Source organism: Balaenoptera acutorostrata, chromosome 7, assembly GCF_949987535.1.
Source record: "Balaenoptera acutorostrata chromosome 7, mBalAcu1.1, whole genome shotgun sequence".
Classification (NCBI taxonomy): Eukaryota; Metazoa; Chordata; class Mammalia; order Artiodactyla; family Balaenopteridae; genus Balaenoptera; species Balaenoptera acutorostrata.
In genome coordinates this window covers 24,166,463-24,187,356 of record NC_080070.1, presented here as the reverse complement: position 1 = coordinate 24,187,356, position 20,894 = coordinate 24,166,463, and the positions used below count along the sequence as shown (strand labels likewise).

At 39.3% G+C, this 20,894-nt stretch overlaps 1 protein-coding gene across 4 annotated transcripts in view; it reads right to left on the bottom strand.

The window, feature by feature from the left end:
• Positions 1-20,533, bottom strand: part of TNPO3 (transportin 3) — an 83,139-nt gene extending 62,606 nt beyond the window's left edge. The window contains exons 1-2 of one of the 4 annotated variants that reach the window (XM_057550068.1): positions 20,392-20,520; positions 8,017-8,177 (exon numbers count right to left, since the gene is read on the bottom strand). Coding sequence is in view for 1 of the 4 variants with exons in the window: in XM_007177181.3 (XP_007177243.1) it covers positions 20,047-20,166 (120 nt within the window). In the remaining 3 variants the exon portion in view is untranslated. Of the gene's footprint in view, positions 1-8,016; positions 8,178-20,046 lie in introns of all 4 variants that reach the window. The other 3 variants (XM_057550069.1, XM_007177182.3, XM_007177181.3) reach the window with 3 other exon arrangements.
• Between the last annotated feature and the right edge of the window lie 361 nt (positions 20,534-20,894).

Below are 20,894 nucleotides of genomic sequence, written 5' to 3'. Positions count from 1 at the left end.
AGCAATCAAAAGAGTATGGTACTGGCATAAAGACAGATATATAGACCAATGGGAAAAAAACAGAGCACCAATAAATAAACCCTCAAAAATATAGACAAATCATCTTCAACAAGGATGAGAAAACTACAAGATGGGGAAGGGAGAGTCTCTTCAATGAATACTGTTGGGAAAAGGGATATCCATAGACAAAAGAAAGAAGTGGACTCTCATTTTACACCATATACAAAAATTAGCTCACAATGGATTAAAGACCTAAATGGAACACCTGAAACTATAACTCCAAGAAGAAAGCACGGGGGACAAGAAATATCATGACACTGGATTTGATGATGACTTCATGGATATGACACCAAAACCACAAGAAACAAAAGCAAAAATAAAACAAATGGGACTACACCAAACTCTAAAAACTTCTGCGCAACACAAAATCCAGAGTGAGAAAGCAATTTATGGAATGGGAGAAAATATTTGCAAACCATACATCTGACAAGGAGTTAATATCCAGAATATAGAAAGAATTTCTACAGCTCAACAACATAAAAACCAATAACCCAATTTTAAATTGGGCAAAGGGCTTGAAAAAAACATTTCTCTAAAGACAGTATAAACATGGCCAACAAGCATAAAAAGATGCTAACATGACTAGTCATCAGGGAAATGTAAATCAAAAGCACAATCAGATATCACTTCATACCTGTTAAGACGGCCACTATCAAAAGAAACCAGAAAATAAGTGTTGGTGAGGATGTGGAGATATTGGAACTCTTATGCACTGTTGATGGTAATATAAAATAGTGCAGACACTATGGAAAACAGTATGGAGGTTCATCAAAAAATTAAAAATGTAACTACCATGTGATCCAGCAACTCCACTTCTGGATATATACCCAAAAGAATTAAAAATAACATCTCAAAAAGATATTTGCACACCCATGTTCACTGCAGCATTATTCACAAAAGCCAAGAGGTGGAAGCAAACTAAATGTCCATCAATGGATGAATGGATAAAGAAAATGTGATATATACATGGAATGGAGTATCTATTCAGTCTTAATGGATTATCACTTAGTCTTAAAATCCTGTCATGTGCTGCCAAGGCACAGATGAACCTTGAGGGTATTGTGCCAAGTAAAATACGTCTGTCATAAAACGGCAAATGCTGCATGATTCCATTTATATATGAGCTATCTAAAAGTAGTCAAACTCAGGGGCTAGGAGGAGGAGGAGGGGCTAGGAGAGTTGTTCAGTGGATGCAGAGTTTCAGTCATGTAGGATGTAGGGGATTCAGGGGGATCCGCTACACAACATGCATGTGGTCAACAATACTGCACTGTATGCTTGCAAAATATTGCACTGTATACTTGCAAACTGTTGGGAGGTTGAATTTCATATTTTGTGTTTTTGCCACCAAAAAAAAAAAAGTTTAGTACTGGCATAAAGACAGACACAAGACCACTGGAACAGAATAGAGAGCCCAGAAATGAATCCATGCATATATGGTCAAATGATTTTCAACAAGAACAGGACATCATATACAAAAATTAACTCAAAATGGATCAAAACTTAAATGTAAGACCTAAAACTATAAAACTCATGGGGGGAAAGCTATATGTGCATTAAATTTGGCAATGATTTCCTGGATCAAAAGCACAACCAACAGGGAATTCCCTGGCGGTTCAGTAGTTAGGACTCTGTGCTTCCAATGCATAGGGCACGGGGTTCGATCCCTAGTCAGGGAACTAAGATCCTGCATGCCACGGAGCAAGGCCAAAACAAAAAACAAAAAAAACCCCACAAGCAACAAAAGTAAAAACACATAAATTGGACTACATCAAAATTTTAAACTTCTATTAATCATTAAAAGATATAATCAGTATGAGAAGGCAACCCACAGAATGGGAGAAAATATTTGCAAATGACGTATCTGATAAGGGGTTAATATTCAGAATATATAAAGAACTCCTACAACACAACAACAACAACAAAACCAAACAACCCAATTTAAAAATAGGCAGAGGTACTTCCCTGGTGGCGCAGTGGTTAAGAATCCACCTGCTGACGCAGGGGCCATGGGTCCGAGCCCTGGCCTGGGAAGATCACACATGCCACGGAACAACTAAGCCCGTGCACCACAACTACTCAACCTGTGCTCTAGAGCCCGCAAGCCACAACTACTGAGCCCGCGTGTCACAACTACTGAAGCCCTCACACCTAGAACCCATGCTCCACAACAAGAGATGCCACCACAGTGAGAAGCCCACGCACCACAATGAAGAGCAGCCCCCGCTCACTGCAGCTAGAGAAAGCCTGTGTGTAGCAATGAAGACCCAACGCAGCATAAAATAAAATAAATAAAATAATTTTAAAAAAATAGGCAGGGACTTCCCTGGCAGTCCAGCAGTTGAGACTCCACACTTCCACTGCAGGGGGCACGGGTTCGATTCCTGGTCAGGGAACTAAGATCCCACAGGCTGCAACGTGGCCAAAACAAACAAAACAAAAAATAAAACAAAACAAAAAAAACCAAGTGTTGATGAGGATGTAGAGAAATTGTAACAATGCACATTGCTAGTGGGAATGTAAAATAGTGCAGCCAATATGGAAAAGAGTATGGCAGTTCCTCAAAAAATTAAAAATAAAATTACCACATAATGCAGCAATTCCACTTTTGGGTATATAGCCAAAACAATCAAAAGCAGGGACTCAGATATTTATACACCAATGTTCATAGCAGCATATTTCACAATAACCAAAAGTTGAAAACTACTCAAATGTTCATTGACAGAAGAATGGATAAACAAAATGTGGCCTATACATACAATGGACTATTATTCAGCCTTAAAAAGGAAGTACCATTACATGCCATAACATGGATGAACATTGAGGACATTATGCTTAGTAAAATAAGCCTGACACAAAAGGACAAATATTATATGATTCCACTTACATGAGGTACCTGCAGTAGTCAAATTCATAGAGACAAAGTTAGAATTTTGGTTGCCAAGGGTTGATGGGAGGGAGAATGGGCAGCGTTATCATTTAATGGGTACAAAGTTTTACTTGTAGAAGATAAAAAAATTCTGGAGATTGCTTGTGTTGGTGGTCATAAAACAACATGAATATACTTACTCTCACTGAGTTGTACACTTTAAAATAGTTAGAATGGTAAATTTGATGACATGTATATTTTACAAAAAAGAAACACACAGTTTAGAATCTGCTCAATCCCTTCAGACTAAAGGAATCTGGTCCTATCATAAAGACCTGCCGGAAGCAAAAGAAATTACCTCAGGGGAAAAACATCATTTATTATCTCTTCAACTTTTCATAAACAATATATCCAGTATTTATCAAACGAAAGCAAAAAAGGGAGGGTTGGGGGTGGAAACAGACAATAGAAAATAACCTATCTAGATAACGGAATTATCAGATGAGGACTAAAATAACTGTGATGTCTCAACCAAAATGATAAAACTTAACATCACCAATAATGGGACAAACAGATTTTAAGTGACTCTTGATGTGATTCACTGAAAACAACAATTTTGCGTTCATGTAGTATTCTTCCAAAAACTGTTTAAGTTGAATACAATCATGAGGAAACAACCAAACAAAGTAAAATAGTGAGTGGGTCATATTAAAAACAAAGACAAAATAGGCCTGGATTTGTTTTTTAATGTCACTATCATAAAAGGAAAAAAAAAAAACACCCCAGGAAACTAAAGTGACATAACACCTAAAAGCAATGCATTATCCTTGATTGGATCCTGGATTAGGGAAAGAAAATTTTTTTAAAAGCTAGAAATCGGGGCTTCCCTGGTGGCGCAGTGGTTGAGAATCTGCCTGCTAATGCAGGGGACACGGGTTCGAGCCCTGGTCTGGGAAGATCCCACATGCCACGGAGCAGCTGGGCCCGTGAGCCACAATTGCTGAGCCTGCGCGTCTGGAGCCTGTGCCCCGCGACGGGAGGGGCCGCGATAGAGAAAGGCCCGCGCACCGCGATGAAGAGCGGTCCCCGCACCGCGATGAAGAGTGGCCCCCGCTTGCCGCAACTGGAGAAAGCCCTCGCACGAACCGAAGACCCAACACAGCCATAAATAAATAAATAAATAAATAAATAAATAAATAAATAAATAAGAAAAAAAAAATCCTTTCATAAAAGCTAGAAATCTGTAACTGAAACAACTGGGAAATTTGAATATGGACTGTGTATTAGATAATATTATTGTATATTAATGTTAAATTTCTTTAATGTGACAATGGTTTTAGTTTAGTAGAATGTCTTGTTCTTATGAGCTATACGTCAAAATGTTTAGGGGTACAGCATTATAAAATCTGCAATTTACTTCCAAATGGTTCCAAAGGGAGAGTAAGAAAGAAAAAAGAGAGAAAGCAAATGGAACAGGCAATTTGAGAAGGACTTACCATGGATCAGTGTTCACTATACAATTCTTTCAAGTTATGAATTTTTCAAAATAAACAGTTGGGAAAAATTAAATAGCTGATTAACGTATTCAAGAAATTAGAAGACGAATTGGAATTTGCATTAAGAAATGGAATCTAAAAAAAAGAATCAAAGGGAAATTCTAGAACTGAAAAATACAGTAACTGAAATTAAGATCCAAATGGAAGGCTTGAATAGCAAATCAGACAACTGAAGAAAAGATTACTATGCTAGCGAATAGGTCAATAGAAAATAAGACCTGAAGCACAAACTCAAAAAAAGAAGCAAAAGAAAAGAATAGAAGGTAAAGAATAGGAAGAATGCAAGTGACACATGGGACATAATGAAAAAGTCTAACAAACATGACTGAAATCTCAGAAGGAAAAGAAAAAAATGGGGCACTATTTAAACATAATGGCTGAGGAATTTCCAAACTGATAAGACACCAAGCCACAGTTTAAGAAACTCTGTAAACCCTAAGGATAGAAAAACCAGACCTAAGCACATCAAATAACACTGCTAAAAAACTGCTAAAAACAAAAAGGAAAATCTTAAAGGCCAGAGGAAAAAACATGTATTACCTTTAAAGGAACAATTAGACTGATAGCTGACTTGCCAAAATAAAAAATGGGAATCAAATATCTTCAAAGTACTGGAAGAAAATAATTGCCAATTGGTTACTTATACCCAGCAAAAAATCCTTCCAAAATGCAACAAAATTAAGACACTTTGGGACCAAAAGAAAAAAAATAGAAGGAGAGAGTTCATTACCAATAGAACAAAGAAGAAAATACTAAAGGGTGTTCTTCAAGCAGAATGAAAATAATTCTGGATAGAAACATGGAAATCAGGAAGGAATGAAGAGTAATGGAAAGGCTAAGTATGTAAGTAAATCTCTGTGAACACTGACTATATAAAGCAACAGTATCTTGTAGGGTTTAAAATAAATGAATCTATACACCTGAGAGGAATTTCACATTCTCCTAAGATGCAGAAAGTGGAAAAGAACATTGCTTTGGAGTTAATAAACAAAAGCAAATAAACTACAAAGTAACTTTTCTTAAATGCATCAGAAAGCTGAGGTCCCAGGACAACCAAGTAGACTGAAATTTAAAGAGACCTCACCAAGCGATGGCTCACCTGTGGCAGAACAAAGAAAAGAGATATGGGGCACCAGACGACCAGGTAATAAAAATTCAATTAAAATTATTAACAAATTGATTTAAAAAATTGTATATGTGTGGGCTAGTATGAACATATAAAACCCATGGGACTCTTGGACACAAAGGGAATTCACAACCACCTACAGGCTCTTATCCACACACCTCCACCAAATACTCAGGAGAAAGAATGGGGGTAGGGCAGGAGACCAGAGAAAACCTCTTTGGTGGTACAGTCTTGGAGGACAGGAGTAGCCACAATAGCAGAAAGGACACAAAAAGCTCTGACTAGACCCTTCTCCCCTATTGAACAAAAGCCTTAACTGGTATGGGAGGGGCAGCAAATCATGTTACCCTCAAGGCTTATAGGTTAAGTGAGACCCATTGCTGTTGCAGTAAGGGTAAAAGAAAAAAACCTCTACCCCTACAGGACAGGGCATAAAACCATCTTGAGCCCATGATACTATAACAATTAACACCACAGTGGTCTCCTACCACTGAAGGAAGGGCAAAAAAAATTTATCCTGCACAAGATCTGCCAGATGCAAGGCAGAGCATGAATGCCACAGGGGAGGACAGAATCACTGAGAAAGCCCCACCAATGAGAACACTGGACACTGGAACTGCTAAAGACTACAGTAGACAAGGGCAACAGAGAATATTACTGTCCCCCACCCCCCCAAACAAACAAACAAATGCTAAACACATCATATTCAAACTCCTGAAAGCCAGAAATAAAGAGAAAATATTGGAGGAGTAATCCTTTTTCCTTACTACCAAGGTACCCTTGACTGTAACAGCTCAATTGTAGAACTTTATATTGTAATTATTTGGGCTTTTGTTCATCTTTTTCAATAGACTGTAAGCTCTTTAAAAGTAAAGAACAGGGCTTCCCTGGTGGCGCAGTGGTTGAGAGTCTGCCTGCCGATGCAGGGGACTGTACAGGTTCGATCCCTGGTCTGGGAGGATCCCACATGCCGCAGAGCAACTAGACCTGTGAGCCACAACTACTGAGCCTGCGCGTCTGGAGCTTGTGCTCCGCAACAAGGAGGCCGCGGCACTGAGAGGCTCGCGCACCGCGATGAAGAGTGGCCCCCGCTCACCGCAACTAGAGAAAGCCCTCGCACAGAAACGAAGACCCAACACAGCCAAAAATAAATAAATTAATTAATTAATTAATTAATTAAAAGAAGAAAAAAAAAGAACAACCTTAATTATTTCTGCCTCTCTCAAAATCTCCTGGCCATAGAGCCATTTAAACAAATATATGTTAAATTATTAAATATGAAGCAAAATGACAAGATACTATCATCTCATAAATCTATAACACCTCTTTGTTTTCCCAAACATGAAGCCCATTCTTTCACTAGGTAGCTGAGATACTTACTGGATTGGGACTAAGCTATAAGAACAGAATCCACAATGTTTAGAGAGAGAAAGGGCAAGAGAAAACAAGCAAACCAGTTTACAGATAAAGAAAACAAAGGCCCTGAAAGGACCTTTTTCATTCAGAGTCCTCATTTGTAGAACTTTGCTTGCCTTACTTACCCAGTTGGAGCCTTGGTTCTGTTTTGTTTTAAATATATATTTTGCTTTAGCAATGAGAAGAAGCTCAATATTTTCCTAGCCAAAATCGGAAGATTTAAGAATCTCAGAAAAATTTCAGTGAAGGGAAACTTAAAGTCTCCCCAAAATGGGAGTCTTTTCTGGAATGACCTTACTTTAAAATATTACCAGTATTTCTGAAATAGAAAAAAAGGAGAATAGCAGTTAACCCCAGGCAACTAAACCAAATATAAACTTTGCATCTTCTAACACTCATTATGTTATCAGTTTTCTGTTTTTTAACTAAACTAAAATATAGATGGTAGCTATATGTATTTCCTAGGACAATTCTATGAGGAATCGGTCTTAGGAAAATTCCCATACTGCTCCTTGTGTAAATGTGTCAAGCAGAACCGAAGTGAAAAAAGAACTGTCTTCTCATTTCAAGCATCCTGATTTATCTTGACGCTGCCTCACCCACTGGTCAAATGTGCCTCTCTTTTCAAATATTTGTCTTTTGGAACAAGAACGAAATACAAAAGTGACCTCTAAAGAAACCTGGGAAACTTGAATATCACAGTCTACTAAGTAAACTGTCAGTGAAAAATTACCCAGGATGATACTGCCAGTACTATATATTAAGGGGTCATAATTTGTCCCTTTATTTTGAATTCCAGGAGGGTTTAAGAATTGTTGGCATCCAGAAAACAAGTAATCCTGTTTTGATCACTGAATCATTAAGAAAATGCAACCAAATCCTGATACCTCAGATACTACAGTACATTGCTCACTGTTCTTCCCCTCTGCTAAGCTGCAGAAAGAAGAAAGGAAAAGGGATTCTTTACAAGGAGAGAATAAAGCACTTACACTTCATAGGACTTTCTAGCCACAGATGCCAGGTGCTACCCACTGAAATCCAGGCTTGGACTAAGCTCCACATTTCTGAAAGGACCATCTCAACCGAAGCCTGGGGCTCAGAGTCAGCAGGAGGAAGCTGCAGCTCCCACTAGCAGCACATTTCAAAGAGGCTGCAACAAGAGAACATTTTCCATTTAAGCAACTAATTCCAATCTTCCATTTCACAAAGCAGTAGCAGAACAGGCCTTTATATCAGTCTTTTCAAAAGATATTTCCATGACTATGTGATGAATATGAAGCAGGCTATGGCCCAGCAATCCTTTCACTAACATGCTCTAAGTCTTTCATTATACTTCACAGCAGATCCTAAAAGTACTTGCCCTTTTTTCTTTAACGGTCACGACTGCTCCAAGACTCACTTCTACAAGACTCACTTCTACACTAACAGTTCTAAAACTGCCTAATCAACGGAAATCACTAAGCAGACCCTTAACATTGCATGTACACACCCAGATAGGGGGCCTAAGGATTCATCAGCTGCCAAGAATCAGAAGCAGACTAGAGCTGCTAGTTAATCCTATACAAAAACTCCTCAAATTAAGCAGCATTACCTAAAAATACTTCACTGAAAACAGAAGAGCTCTGGCAAATAGAAAATTAGGTTCTGGAAATACAAATATTTCAATGAAATTTGATAAGTAAGAATAAATGTGTAAGACTGCTGTACTTTTTAAAAACGTTTCAATTAGTGAATAATACATCTATTAAATAAAGATTTATAGTATACTGGAAGGAGGGGCAGACCAGGCAAGAGCACAGTAAAAAGAACCCCTAAAAAACAGTCAATCAGACACTGCAACATTATAGACACATGCCTTGTACCAATATGGTATAGAGCTAGAAAATCAGAATTTCCCAAATCAAGAAAAAGTCATTTTCATGAGACAGGTAAAGAACAAACTAGTCTTTATTAACCTGAAAAAGAGAAAGGAATTTTGTCAGTCAACTATCTTAAGTTTTTGTATCTAATCCTTTATGAAAATTTTACAAATTTAAGATAAATTGCTAGGTCTGTCACAAGTTACTTTCTGATGGTTTTCTTTTTTTTTTTTTTTTTATAAATTTATTTATTTATTTTTAGCTGTGTTGGGTCTTTGTTTCTGTGCGAGGGCTTTCTCTAGTTGCGGCGAGTGGGGGCCACTCTTCATTGCTGTGCGCGGGCCTCTCACTATCACGGCCTCTCTTGTTGCGGAGCACAGGCTCCAGACACGCAGGCTCAGTAATTGTGGCTCACGGGCCTAGTTGCTCCGCGGCATGTGGGATCTTCCCAGACCAGGGCTCGAACCCGTGTCCCCTGCATTGGCAGGCAGATTCTCAACCACTGCGCCACCAGGGAAGCCCCTGATGGTTTTCTTAAACAGCGAGGAGAGAAAATGATACGAATGGATATTAGGGAAAATATAAGCTATAGATCTCAAAAGAAAACCATCACTACCTAAAATTGTTATCTTTCAAAATAATTTGTTTTGCAAGATGGTCTGAAATACAGAAACTATGATGAAATGAAACTTAGCTAATACCTTCACCACAGCAGTGATGAGTAAACAACTCCCAACTCCAAAAGCAGAGCGTAAGTGAAAAATAATCATAAAGCCCCAAGCAAGCTCCCAGAACCATAGACTACCCATGTATGCATAAACAAGTTTTCTAGAAGCAAAAAAGCTCATTTATAGAGATAAGTTCAGCCAATTTACATTTTCACAGCCATCCCCATAATAACTGAATAGATAATTAAGAGGGAGATATTACTTCCCTTATGGGAGGAAAGAGATTCCTGGCTAAAAATAATTCTTTAAAACATCATAGGCTATTCAAATTCCAGGAGAAATACTCAAACACTCTTATCTTCAAGACAATGTTGGAAGATGGTAGTGCCCATATGCATTACTCTATCTTGATCTCAATGAAAGGAATCAGTAAGACCAAATGACTACAGCACTGCACGCTGTGGTCTCCTGAGTTTCTGATGAAATCCCAGTATTTCTGGGACAAGCATTTTCAAACAATCCTGTGTCATAATGGCCTCTATCAAATAAACTTTGGCTCAAATCTGTAGCTGTTGCTCACACATAATATGATACTAAGAAATTTTGCCAAAATTTTTCCTCAACAACTGTAAAGAATCCCTATCCATATTAAAAACCCTCAGCCACATATGCATGTGAATATTAACCTCAAGAACGGTCCTGGAAAAAGATAAATAAATCTGGATCCATAAGGTCAGCTTGGGTCTGAAGTGACTGAAGCATGCATTCCTTGATAATCAATTCACTGTGGGCCTTACTAATTATATTAGGCAGCCCTGCTTTAAAAGTAGAAAATGCCAAGCTTGAAACCATTTCATTTGAAGCAAATGGGTAGTCCATGTGAAGGCTTCCTGAAAGCCAAAATATAGAAAATGGATTTCCTTTAATCACCGGTCTCTATTCCTGCCTATCTGAGCAATTTTTATAACAACTCGTATAAACCTGGAGAATGAGAGTACTATCAGACATACTAAGCATACACTAACACAATGCTGAAGATTCAAGTTTCTTAATTGTATAGAAATATGAGATGTCTAGCTTAAGGTTTAATAAAAAATGCATTATAGTGTTAGAAAACTCTGAGTGCTTATGTAAAAACATGTACCTTTTTAAGACTAGTTCTAAGTGTATTCTTCTGCTTTAGGGCCATCTGTATAAATGGTATTAACTATGGCTGAGACAGAAAATACAAGTGAACAGTTAATACGGAGAAAAACTGCAGAGTGCTGTGGGCTTGAAAAAAAAAGTAAAAAATATAATGTAAACTCTGTTAACAGAAAATTTCTTACCAAAAGAAAAAAAATACAAATTTCATAATATTTTCATTTTGGGAAGTCTAACCAGAAAGAGGAAAATTAAATTGGTACTTTCAAGGGGTTCTGCATGCCAAACACTACAAAATTATCCCCATTAGCAGTACTGTGAACTTCCAGTAAAGAGAAATAAAGCTTCTCTCTGGAACTTCACCTATATAACAGTACAACACTCTCTGGTAATATTTCAGTACCAGGGTACAAGCTAGGGAAACACAGGAGAGGTAATCTGAGCAAGCGCAACTTTCTAAGAATTAAATGTTTTTAAGTTCAACAGAGCTTATGGGACTTCTCTGGCGGTCCATTGGTTAAGACTCTGCGCTTCCACTGTAGGACGCACAGATTCGATCCAGGTCGGGGACTAAGATCCCGCATGCCACATAGCTCGGCCAAAACAAAACAAAACAAAAAAAACAAGAGCTTAAAATTCTGTAAAATCTAGAAAATAGTATGTCAGTTCTTCAAAAAAAAACACAGAATTACCATATGATCCAGCAATTCCCCTTCTGGTGATATACTCAAAAGAATTGAAAGCAGGGACTCCAACAGATATTTGTACACCTGTGCTCATAACAGTATTCACAATAGCCAAAACGTGGAAGCTACCCAAGTGTGTATCAACAGATGAATAGGTAAACAAAATGTGGTACATACAATATTATTCAGCCTTAAAAAGGGATGAAATTCTGACACATTCTACGACATGGATGAACCCTGAGGACATTATGTTAAGTGAAAAAAGCCAGTCACAAAAGGACAAATACTGTATGATTCTACTTATATGAGGTACCTAGAGTAGTCAAGTTCATGGAGACAAAAAGCAGAATGGTGGTTGCCAGGGGCTGTAGGGAGAGAGAAATGGGGAGTTAGTTAACTGTGTTTAATGGGTACAGATTTTCATTTTTACAAGATGAAAAAAGTTCTGGAGATGCATGGTGATGATGGTTGCACAACAATGTGAATGTACTTAAAAGCCACTGAACTACACACTTAAAAATGGTTAAAGTGGGGCTTCCCTGGTGGCACAGTGGTTAAGAATCTGCCTGCCAATGCAGGGGACACGGGTTCGAGCCCTGGTCTGGGAAGATCCCACATGCCGCGGAGCGACTAAGCCCGTGAGCCACAACTACTGAGCCTGCGTGTCTGGAGCCTGTGCTCCGCAACGGGAGAGGCCGCGACAGTGAGAGGCCCGCGCACCGCGATGAAGAGTGGCCCCCGCTCGCCGCAACTGGAGAAAGCCCTTGCACAGAAACGAAGACCCAACACAGCCAAAAGTAAATATAAATAAATTTTTTTTTAAAAAATGGTTAAAGTGGTAAATTTTATGCTATGTGTATTGCACCATAATTTTTAAAAAGGAATGAAATTCTGACATAGTCTACATGATGAACCTTGAAGATATTATGCTAAGTGAAATAAGCCAGACACAAAAGGACAAATATTGTATCATTCTACTCATAAGGTAATAGGAGTAGTCAAATTCCTAGAGGAAAAAAAAGTAGAATGGTGGTTACCAGGGGCTGAAGAGAAGAGGGAATGGAGAATTATTCTTTAACAGGTACAGAGTTTTAGTTTGGGAAGACGAAAAAGTTCTAGAGATGGGTGGTGGTGATGATTGCACAACATGAATGTACTTAATGCCACTGAACTGTACGCCTAAAAATGGTTAAAATGGCAACTTAGAAAATGTAGCAGTATCCAGATCATTTTATATCCTGTTTCAAACTATTGACTCTGGTCCAAGGCCTGGGAAGATGAGAAATAAACTAATCCAAATACAGATGAATGCCACCAGATAACAGACTATCAGGCCAACAGAAATACCATCACAAATTCTCATTCATAAGCTCCAATACAGCAAGGACATGAAATGACTATATTTGCACTGTCCAAGACTTGGAATGTGGCAGTGCAACTAAGGAATTGATTTTAACTTCATTTTAATTAACTTAAATTTAAACAGCTACAACAGCCATGCAGGTAATGGCAATCATATTAGACAATATAGCCAGAGTGGTATACTATTCAGTTGAAAGGTCTTTGGTTTTCATCATTTACTTACACACTCCCATTTTCCAGCAATGCAAAGTATACAGTATTCCTATGTTCACTGAACTAACTGACCCTAAAGAAGTTGTACACGAACATTTTCTATTTTCTAGAAGGCTTGCCCTTCAAAAACATGTCTATGTTTTAAGAGTCACTTGACTGGAGGATGAGAGCAGAAACATTAAAAGATGTCTAGATTTTCAGGTAAATCAAATCAATGACTGCATTACTAGAGCAAAAACAAAGACTCTAGGTTTTAGAACTAGGCTAAAGAATCAAGAAACTCCAAAGAGAAAAATTACTAGGAAAGAAGTCTGAAGCTGATACTCCATGACCCATGACCTTCTTGATATATTTAGAAGAAGAAAATTCTCAAGGATATGTGATAAGCCAAATACTACAATGCCATCAATTCCAGTTGACTTATGCTTTTTTTTTCTTTTCATCATTCCTTTTCAGTTTACAGACTGAACTACGAAACTTTTGAGATAACCTCTAACCCACAGATGGTCTCTGTGAAAGTAGTCTCCTTCTTATAATCTAAATTACAAACTTAGAACAAATGAGTAGCACAATTAATTAGCCCTATAAAGAGATGGTCTTTCCTTCCATTGGTTTCTGCATTGTCTACTAATTTTGGTTACTAGAGGTGGACAAAGGAAACTACTAAGTATTCAGAGTAGTCCACTGTTAAATAGGCTTCCTTTAAGATCTGTCTCAAAATAATTTTTTCTTTTAAAACACTTTGAAGACATCAGTGATATCCGCCTATCCCATAAAACAAAACGATGGCTGTAGGCTGTTTCCAAGAATTTTGGGGGAAAAAAAGTTTAATGAATGTAGATTCTTCAGAAAATGGCTGTTTTATACAAATACCAGAGAAAGAGAAAAGATGCTAACTCATAGCATGGGCTGAACCATGTCCAAATTATACCGTTATACCAAATCTATTGTCACCAGGATCATTATAACTATACTAAATGACTCTAAGATTAGTAAGTATGGGGAAGAGGGAAGTAAGGATAATAGTTTTTCAAAACGTATATTATTCAAAGTGGTTTTGAAACAAACCAGGCAAATTCTGTTCCTTACCAATTTCATTTTTTTGTTAATTTTCTTAGGGACTGTACAGTTTTGGATGCTACTTTATATGGCATAATTTTAGTTACTACATTTTCTGTTTTCAACTAAAGTAGATTTTTTTTTTTTTCCCAGCCACGGTGCGCGGCTTGTGGGATCTTAATTTCCCAACCAGGGACTGAACCTGGGGCCCTCTGCAGTGAAAGCACAGAGTCCTAACCACTGGACCACCAGGGAATTCTTTACCAATTTCAAATTGAAAATTAAAACACTATGCTACTACACTGCATGTTTTGTGCCTATTCTAAAACAGATTTTTGGTTTAAAATGTCACTTAGTGACCACTTCAAGAAAGGCTTATTGTGTCAAAAAGTTCCTCTCCTTTTCTGTACTCAAGTCGTTCAAAGCATAAAATGAAGGTAATAAAAACTTATCTCATAAAGACTGCTTTTTAAAAAAAGATTGGAAAGACTGAAAACAGAGCATCATAGGAGGCTGAATAATATTGTTTATTTTCAATCATCCATGGATATGTTAGAGAGAAGCAGCAAAAATAAATGAAATTCATAGAAAAAGACAAATCTGAGTCATCCAACTGCCCCTCTGGAGGTGCTACAAGCAGCTATGCATTCAGGAACATTTTTAAGAAACTGTGTGTCTACAGACTGCCAACAAACACATGAAAGAATGCTCAACATCACTAATCATTAGAGAAATGCAAATCAAAACTACAATGAGGTATCACCTCACACCAGTCAGAATGGCCATCATCAAAAAATCTACAAACATTAAATGCTGGAGAGGGTGTGGAGAAAAGGGAACCCTCTTGCACTGTTGGTGGGAATGTAAACTGATACAGCCAGTATGGAGAACAGTATGGAGGTTCCTTAAAAAACTAAAAATAGAACTACCATACCACCCAGCAATCCCAATACTGGGCATAGACCCTGAGAAAACCATAATTCAAAAACAGTCATGTACCACAATGTTCACTGCAGCTCTATTTACAATAGCCAGGACATGGAAGCAACCTAAGTGTCCGTCGACAGATGAATGGATAAAGAAGACGTGGCACATATATACAATGGAATATTACTCAGCCATAAAAAGAAACGAAATTGAGTTATTTGTAGTGAGGTGGATGGACCTAGAGTCAGTCATACAGAGCGAAGTAAGTCAGAAAGAGAAAAACAAATACCGTATGCTAACACATATACATGGAATCTAAAAAAAAAAAAAAAAAATGGTTCTGAAGAACCTAGGGTCAGGACAGGAATAAAGACGCAGACGTAGGGAATGGACTTGAGGACACGGGGAGGGGGAAGGGTAAGATGGGACAAAGTGAGAGAGTGGCACTGACATATATACACTACCAAATGTAAAACAGATAGCTAGTGGGAAGCAGCCGCATAGCACAGGGAGATCAGCTCGGTGCTGTGTGTCCACCTAGAGGGGTGGGATAGGGAGGGTGGGAGGGAGACCCAAGAGGGAGGAGATATGGGGATATACGTATATGTATAGCTGATTCACTTTGTTATAAAGCAGAAACTAACAGACCCTTGTAAAGCAATTATACTCCAATAAAGATGTTCAAAAAAAAAAGAGAAACTGTCAGACATCTTGATCATTTCTTAATAATCATGGTTTATTCCTTCAACTATGGGTATCAGATTATATAAACATCTGAAAGGATCCTACTGTCTATTGCGGGAGACAAAACAAATTTTCAAAAAGGTTAAAAAAATGATAAATGCAATTAAAGTGCTTTTGGTGTTGAGGCAGGGGCAGAAATGACTTTCAGCGGAAGAGAATCTGTTAAGACTTTAAGGAGAAAGAATTTAAGCTAGCTAGGCTTTGAAAAGATGGGCTAGTTTCTTCATTTGAAGACAGGAGTGGGAAAAAGTAATAGTAAAAGTACAAAGGTAAGAAAAAAATTAAAAAATCATAAAACCAGACAAAGGCTGCATCCCCTCCCCACAAAAAACCATTTGCTTATTCTGGGAGATACTACAGCTGTGTGAGTGCTGATGGGAAGGATCCAGTAAAGAGGGAGTTTGAGGATACAAGTGAGACACAGGATAACCAAAAGATCAAGGTTCTTGAGAATTCAGATAATAAGATGCAGAGCACTAAAATCGGACAGGAGAAGCAACTGGATACACACGCTCAAGTTCTACCAAATCAGAGGTGAAGGGTTGGTGGTATATTGAAGAAAGGGATGAGAACGACAGTCCCTGGAAAAAGACAAGACCTAACAAAGAAAAAGGGCCAGTCAATGGAATAAGGTTTTGATGAAATTCAAGAACTAAGACTTCTGTTTAACACAATTTAACTGATTGAAACATCTGTTTGCCCTCAAATTCCCTCCAAAATCAGAGTAAAAAGATTTTTTTTCCCCCAAGGATGAGGGAACCCACAAGGACAGAAAATGGAAACACGAATGATATTAACAAAACTGTGAAAAGGAGAAAGCTGCTGGGTGAGTGTTAACTCTCAGAGCAGGTCTGAGAAAGCTAAAATTTGCCTGGTAGCAGGGAGGGGGAAGGGATAAGAATGGGGGAAGCCAAGAGGCAAACTAATTCATTTGCAAAATCCCAGTAAGGCTCAAGAATTAGAAGTACTGAGGTACACCTGAAGACAGATGCACAGATAGAACAAAAAACAAAGGAATGGCTTCAAAATCTGTGTAAGCAGTTTAGTTTCCTAGATTTTCTCCCTGACTCTGAGGGGCCAGGCTACTATACTATCCTCCCATCATCACAGAAAACTCAAGGTTTACTTTGGGGAGACTGAAGTAGAGGGACTCTGGACTCTTGGACAACAGACTCACCTAAGGACAGGAGTATCATACTGAAAACAGATTAAATAAACTAAAGTCTACATACTTAGCGGTTAGATTCACCCTCCAGTTCATTCTCCTACCTGCCACTGGCAGCCTAGTTCATAACCTCCAGGCAGAAGACTAGAGAACTCTCAGGGTAAAAGTGGTCCAAGAAAAAAGACCAACAATGAGAGAGAAGAGATGAAGGCTCCCCTCTCAATTATCTGTCAAATGAGGGAGTAATTCAAGAAAAGATCATGGGATCCAGGATTCAGCACATCCAATACAAGAAAGAAAAAGGAATTCCCTAGGACAGTGAGATCCCAGGATAATAATTATGCAAGAGACCTGGAGAACAGCCGGGCCAGATTGGAGCAGGGAGATGGAGGGCTCTCGGGAGAGGTTTCCTTCCACCAAAAAAGTAAACGGATTACCAGTGTGAACATACTATGAGGATATTTACACCTACTAACAGAGAGTTTGGGATGAATTACTGTAGATATATAGAAAATAAGGCAAACGTGAAAAAAAGAAAAAGGTAATGATTACCACCAAAAAAAAAGTTGCACAAAAAAGAAATTATCATGGTATACACACTTCATGATTCACAATGTGTAATGATTTAACCAGAAATGTGGTATACCTATGTTAACCAAAAATGTGGTATACCATAGGTATACCTATGAGTGATGGGGTGTGAGGAAGCGGAGGAAGTCTAAATCCTCATCTTTCATAGGAGAAACGATGAAACTGCTCTTTTTCTTCCTAAATCTTGTAAAACTATTCCCATTTTATAACTTTAGAAAGTTTTTAAAGTTTGGCTTAAATCTTTAAAATTTTAACAATAATAACTTTTATTACTAAATTAACAATAAATTAATAAGTTCTTAATTTTGATAAAATTAAAATTATGTAAGATTTCAAAAAAGTAAAAACTATTACATGACGTTACTTGAGATTCCTGAGCCAGCAAACTAGAAGAATTTCAGTTCGTTATGTGATCAGAGTTCAATGCGTGAATTAGTGATTTGGGGGGGGGGGTGACTTTTTAGCAATGACAAGATCCAAGATGTGACTGTGTGACCAGGTGGCTTAGAAAAAAGTAAAGGAATTAAGAAGCCAAAGTGTTAGCTGAATTGTCAATCCAGATGCTGAAGTTGCCTAAAAATGATGATGTGTGACTGTGCTATTTTCCAGGTCCACTTTTCCACTCTTCTCTACCATGTTTTCTGCCCCAGTATGCTGACCTCTATGGAACAGATCAACAGGTTCTTGAGTCCCCTAGATTAGGGTTAGGGTTTGCCCAATGGGGAATCCCAGGAGGAAGTTAGGAGAATAAGGTGTAGATATTTATTCCTCCAGCTTCCACCCTGCAGAATCACCTCATGCTGGCTATGTCCCTTCAACTGAAAACTACAATTCCTCTCAAGGCAGCCAACTCCATATTTCTCCTGAGAGTCCAAGAAGTAACCACTCTCTCTCTTGCCTCTTCTGGTTTAGGGCTGTTAACAGTTTGGCTACAGGGTACTACACTATCTTTTGTGGCACCCCATTATATCCACATCTTTATAAACAGTACCTTTATAAAACAAACCCTCCTCAAATTAGCCTATTTCAAGTGTGCCATCTGTTCCTGTTGGGACCCGACTGTAAATAGTGATGATAATGATGATGGTGATGATGTAAGGCTGTAACAGAGACTAGTGGAAACTAAGTGACTAATATTTAAATAACAATTACATATTTTGAGTTCTAGGTTCCAAGAACTTTGTTAAGCTCTTTGTAGGTATTAACTCGTTTAAACATCACAAATATCCTGTGCCAAGCAAAGATTTTTTTTGTCTGGTTCATTTCCATATACCAACACCTAGCAGTTGCTGGTACATGGTAAGCACTAAAATACTGATTTAAAATACATACAGCAATAAGCAGGTTTAGTAGGGAAGGCTGACTTTTGGTATGGTGTAGCATTCCTCCTATTTTTACTTTGAAAACTTTAAGATCAGGGACGTGTGGCTCCCCAGATCACAAAAACTAACTAAACACTAAGACAGACCACATATGAATGATTTTCTCGTGTAGCTTACAGTGAGTCTTATTCCTTTCCCTTCCCATGACGTCACCCAGGACTTGGGTTCCCGATTTTTTTTTTTAAGTGTAATATTCAAAGTTGCAAATTTTTAAATACTTATTATGCACTCACAGACTAGGAGCTGATTCAAAAGGGCAGAGCATCTTTAAGTACTAGTTATGAGTTTAAAAAAAGAAATGGGAGGGGAGGGAGCAAATTTTAAAACATACTTAGGCTATAAAATGCAAAAATAAGAAAGGTAAAGTCAGCAATATGACCAAGTACACATAATCACACTGAATTAAAGCACTGCAAGGGTAAGTAGGAAAATTAGAGGAGGAAGCATAATACACGAGATTCAAAGAACGCAGAAATACAATAAGTATAATAGGTTGCAATTAACCCCCTCATTGGATGCTGACACAATTATCTGTAATAATCAAGGCAGCTACGATAGCCGTATCTTATAAAGAAGCTAAAAATCAGGGGAAAGAGAAGGTTAGAAAACCAATATGCAGCAAAATGAGAACTGCAAAGATTTTCTGAAACGAGAACTGATTTTTTTTCTTTACGTTATGTTGCACTCCAAAACACGGGGAAAACTCACGTGTATAAGGATCTAGAAATCTGAGAAGTTTCGAGAATAATGTACTCAAACTAGAGAGAAAAGCAGCAAGAAACAGTGAGATGTAAGGCTATGAGTGGGAAGGAATTGCCGGAGTAACAGCTGGACACCGAAGAGAGACGGATAAAACATCCTTAAGTGGAAGACAGAGAAAGACTGGGATTGGATTTGGTTGAAGAAAGACAAAACGGAAAAGCAAGGCCTAAGAAGCAAGTAATAGCAAGGGTGAAACTTAGAGGACCACATCGAAGCCACGAGCGAGAAGTACAGGACCTACAAACCAGATTCTACGGGGTGGGGAAAGGGCCACTTCGCGACCGACCAGCTGCAACTAGTTTCCGAAAAGCCGCGTAGATGTAGCTTCGCAGCCCCACCCCGCGGCAGCAGCTCCTCCCCAAGGAGGACCTCAGGAGGCCAACGGCCGGGCGCCGGCTCCAGCCGAGGTCCCACCCCGCCCTTGCCCCGCGGCGCAGAATGGCCTCTCTCGGCCTCACCGAACGCTGCAGCTCCCCAAGCCAAAACGAGGCGCGCTCCTTTCCGCTGGGATCTGGGTCGTGGTAAAGCGCCTGCACTGCCTGGTACACGAGCTGCAATGTCGGCTTTGCCCCTTCCATGGTGGTAGCGGTGGTGGCGGCAGCGATGGCTCCGGTGTTTTCTCCCGAGGCTTCTCCGGCTGCTCTGCCTTCGCGCTTCCTCACTTTGTCGGCCACGGCCGCTCCCTGACTGGCGCCATCTCCTCTTTGGCCGTTACCAGGGCAGAGGGGTTCCCCGTGGAAGTTACCCCCTCGGAAACAGAGGTTAGATCGTATTCAAGTTCCTGGTTGTTTTTCCGATCTTACCACTAGACTCCAGACTTCTGAGTCTACACGCCGGTGCTCGCCTCTTGACCCGCTGACTTGCCCTCAGAAAGCTGTCCCGGCCCGACACAGACCATGCAGCGCACCTCAGCAGCCTTTACCCGGACCGGAAGCGGCAGCACCAAACCGTCGGCACACTTCCGCCTGGTGCAGCGTAAACTGCCTCCTTCCCCGCATGCCTCCTCTTGTCTCGCCGCCCCCTCCCGGAAGTGACCCTACCGGGCCGGGAGAAGGGAAGAAGCGGTTCTCTACTTCCTTACGTCGGACCGAAGCTCTAGGACCCTCGTGGTTCCCACACCTGTGCAGCTCTCCTCTCCTTGGCAATGGATCCGAGGTCTTTCCTCCCCCTTCCGACTTCTCCATTCCTCTACATAGACTCCTTTCGGACCCCCGTGGACAAGGCGCATCAATTCAACCATCTGTGGAGTGTCCACTGTACTGCAAATTCAGAGATGATTTAAGACAAGATTTGTATGCAGACCCTA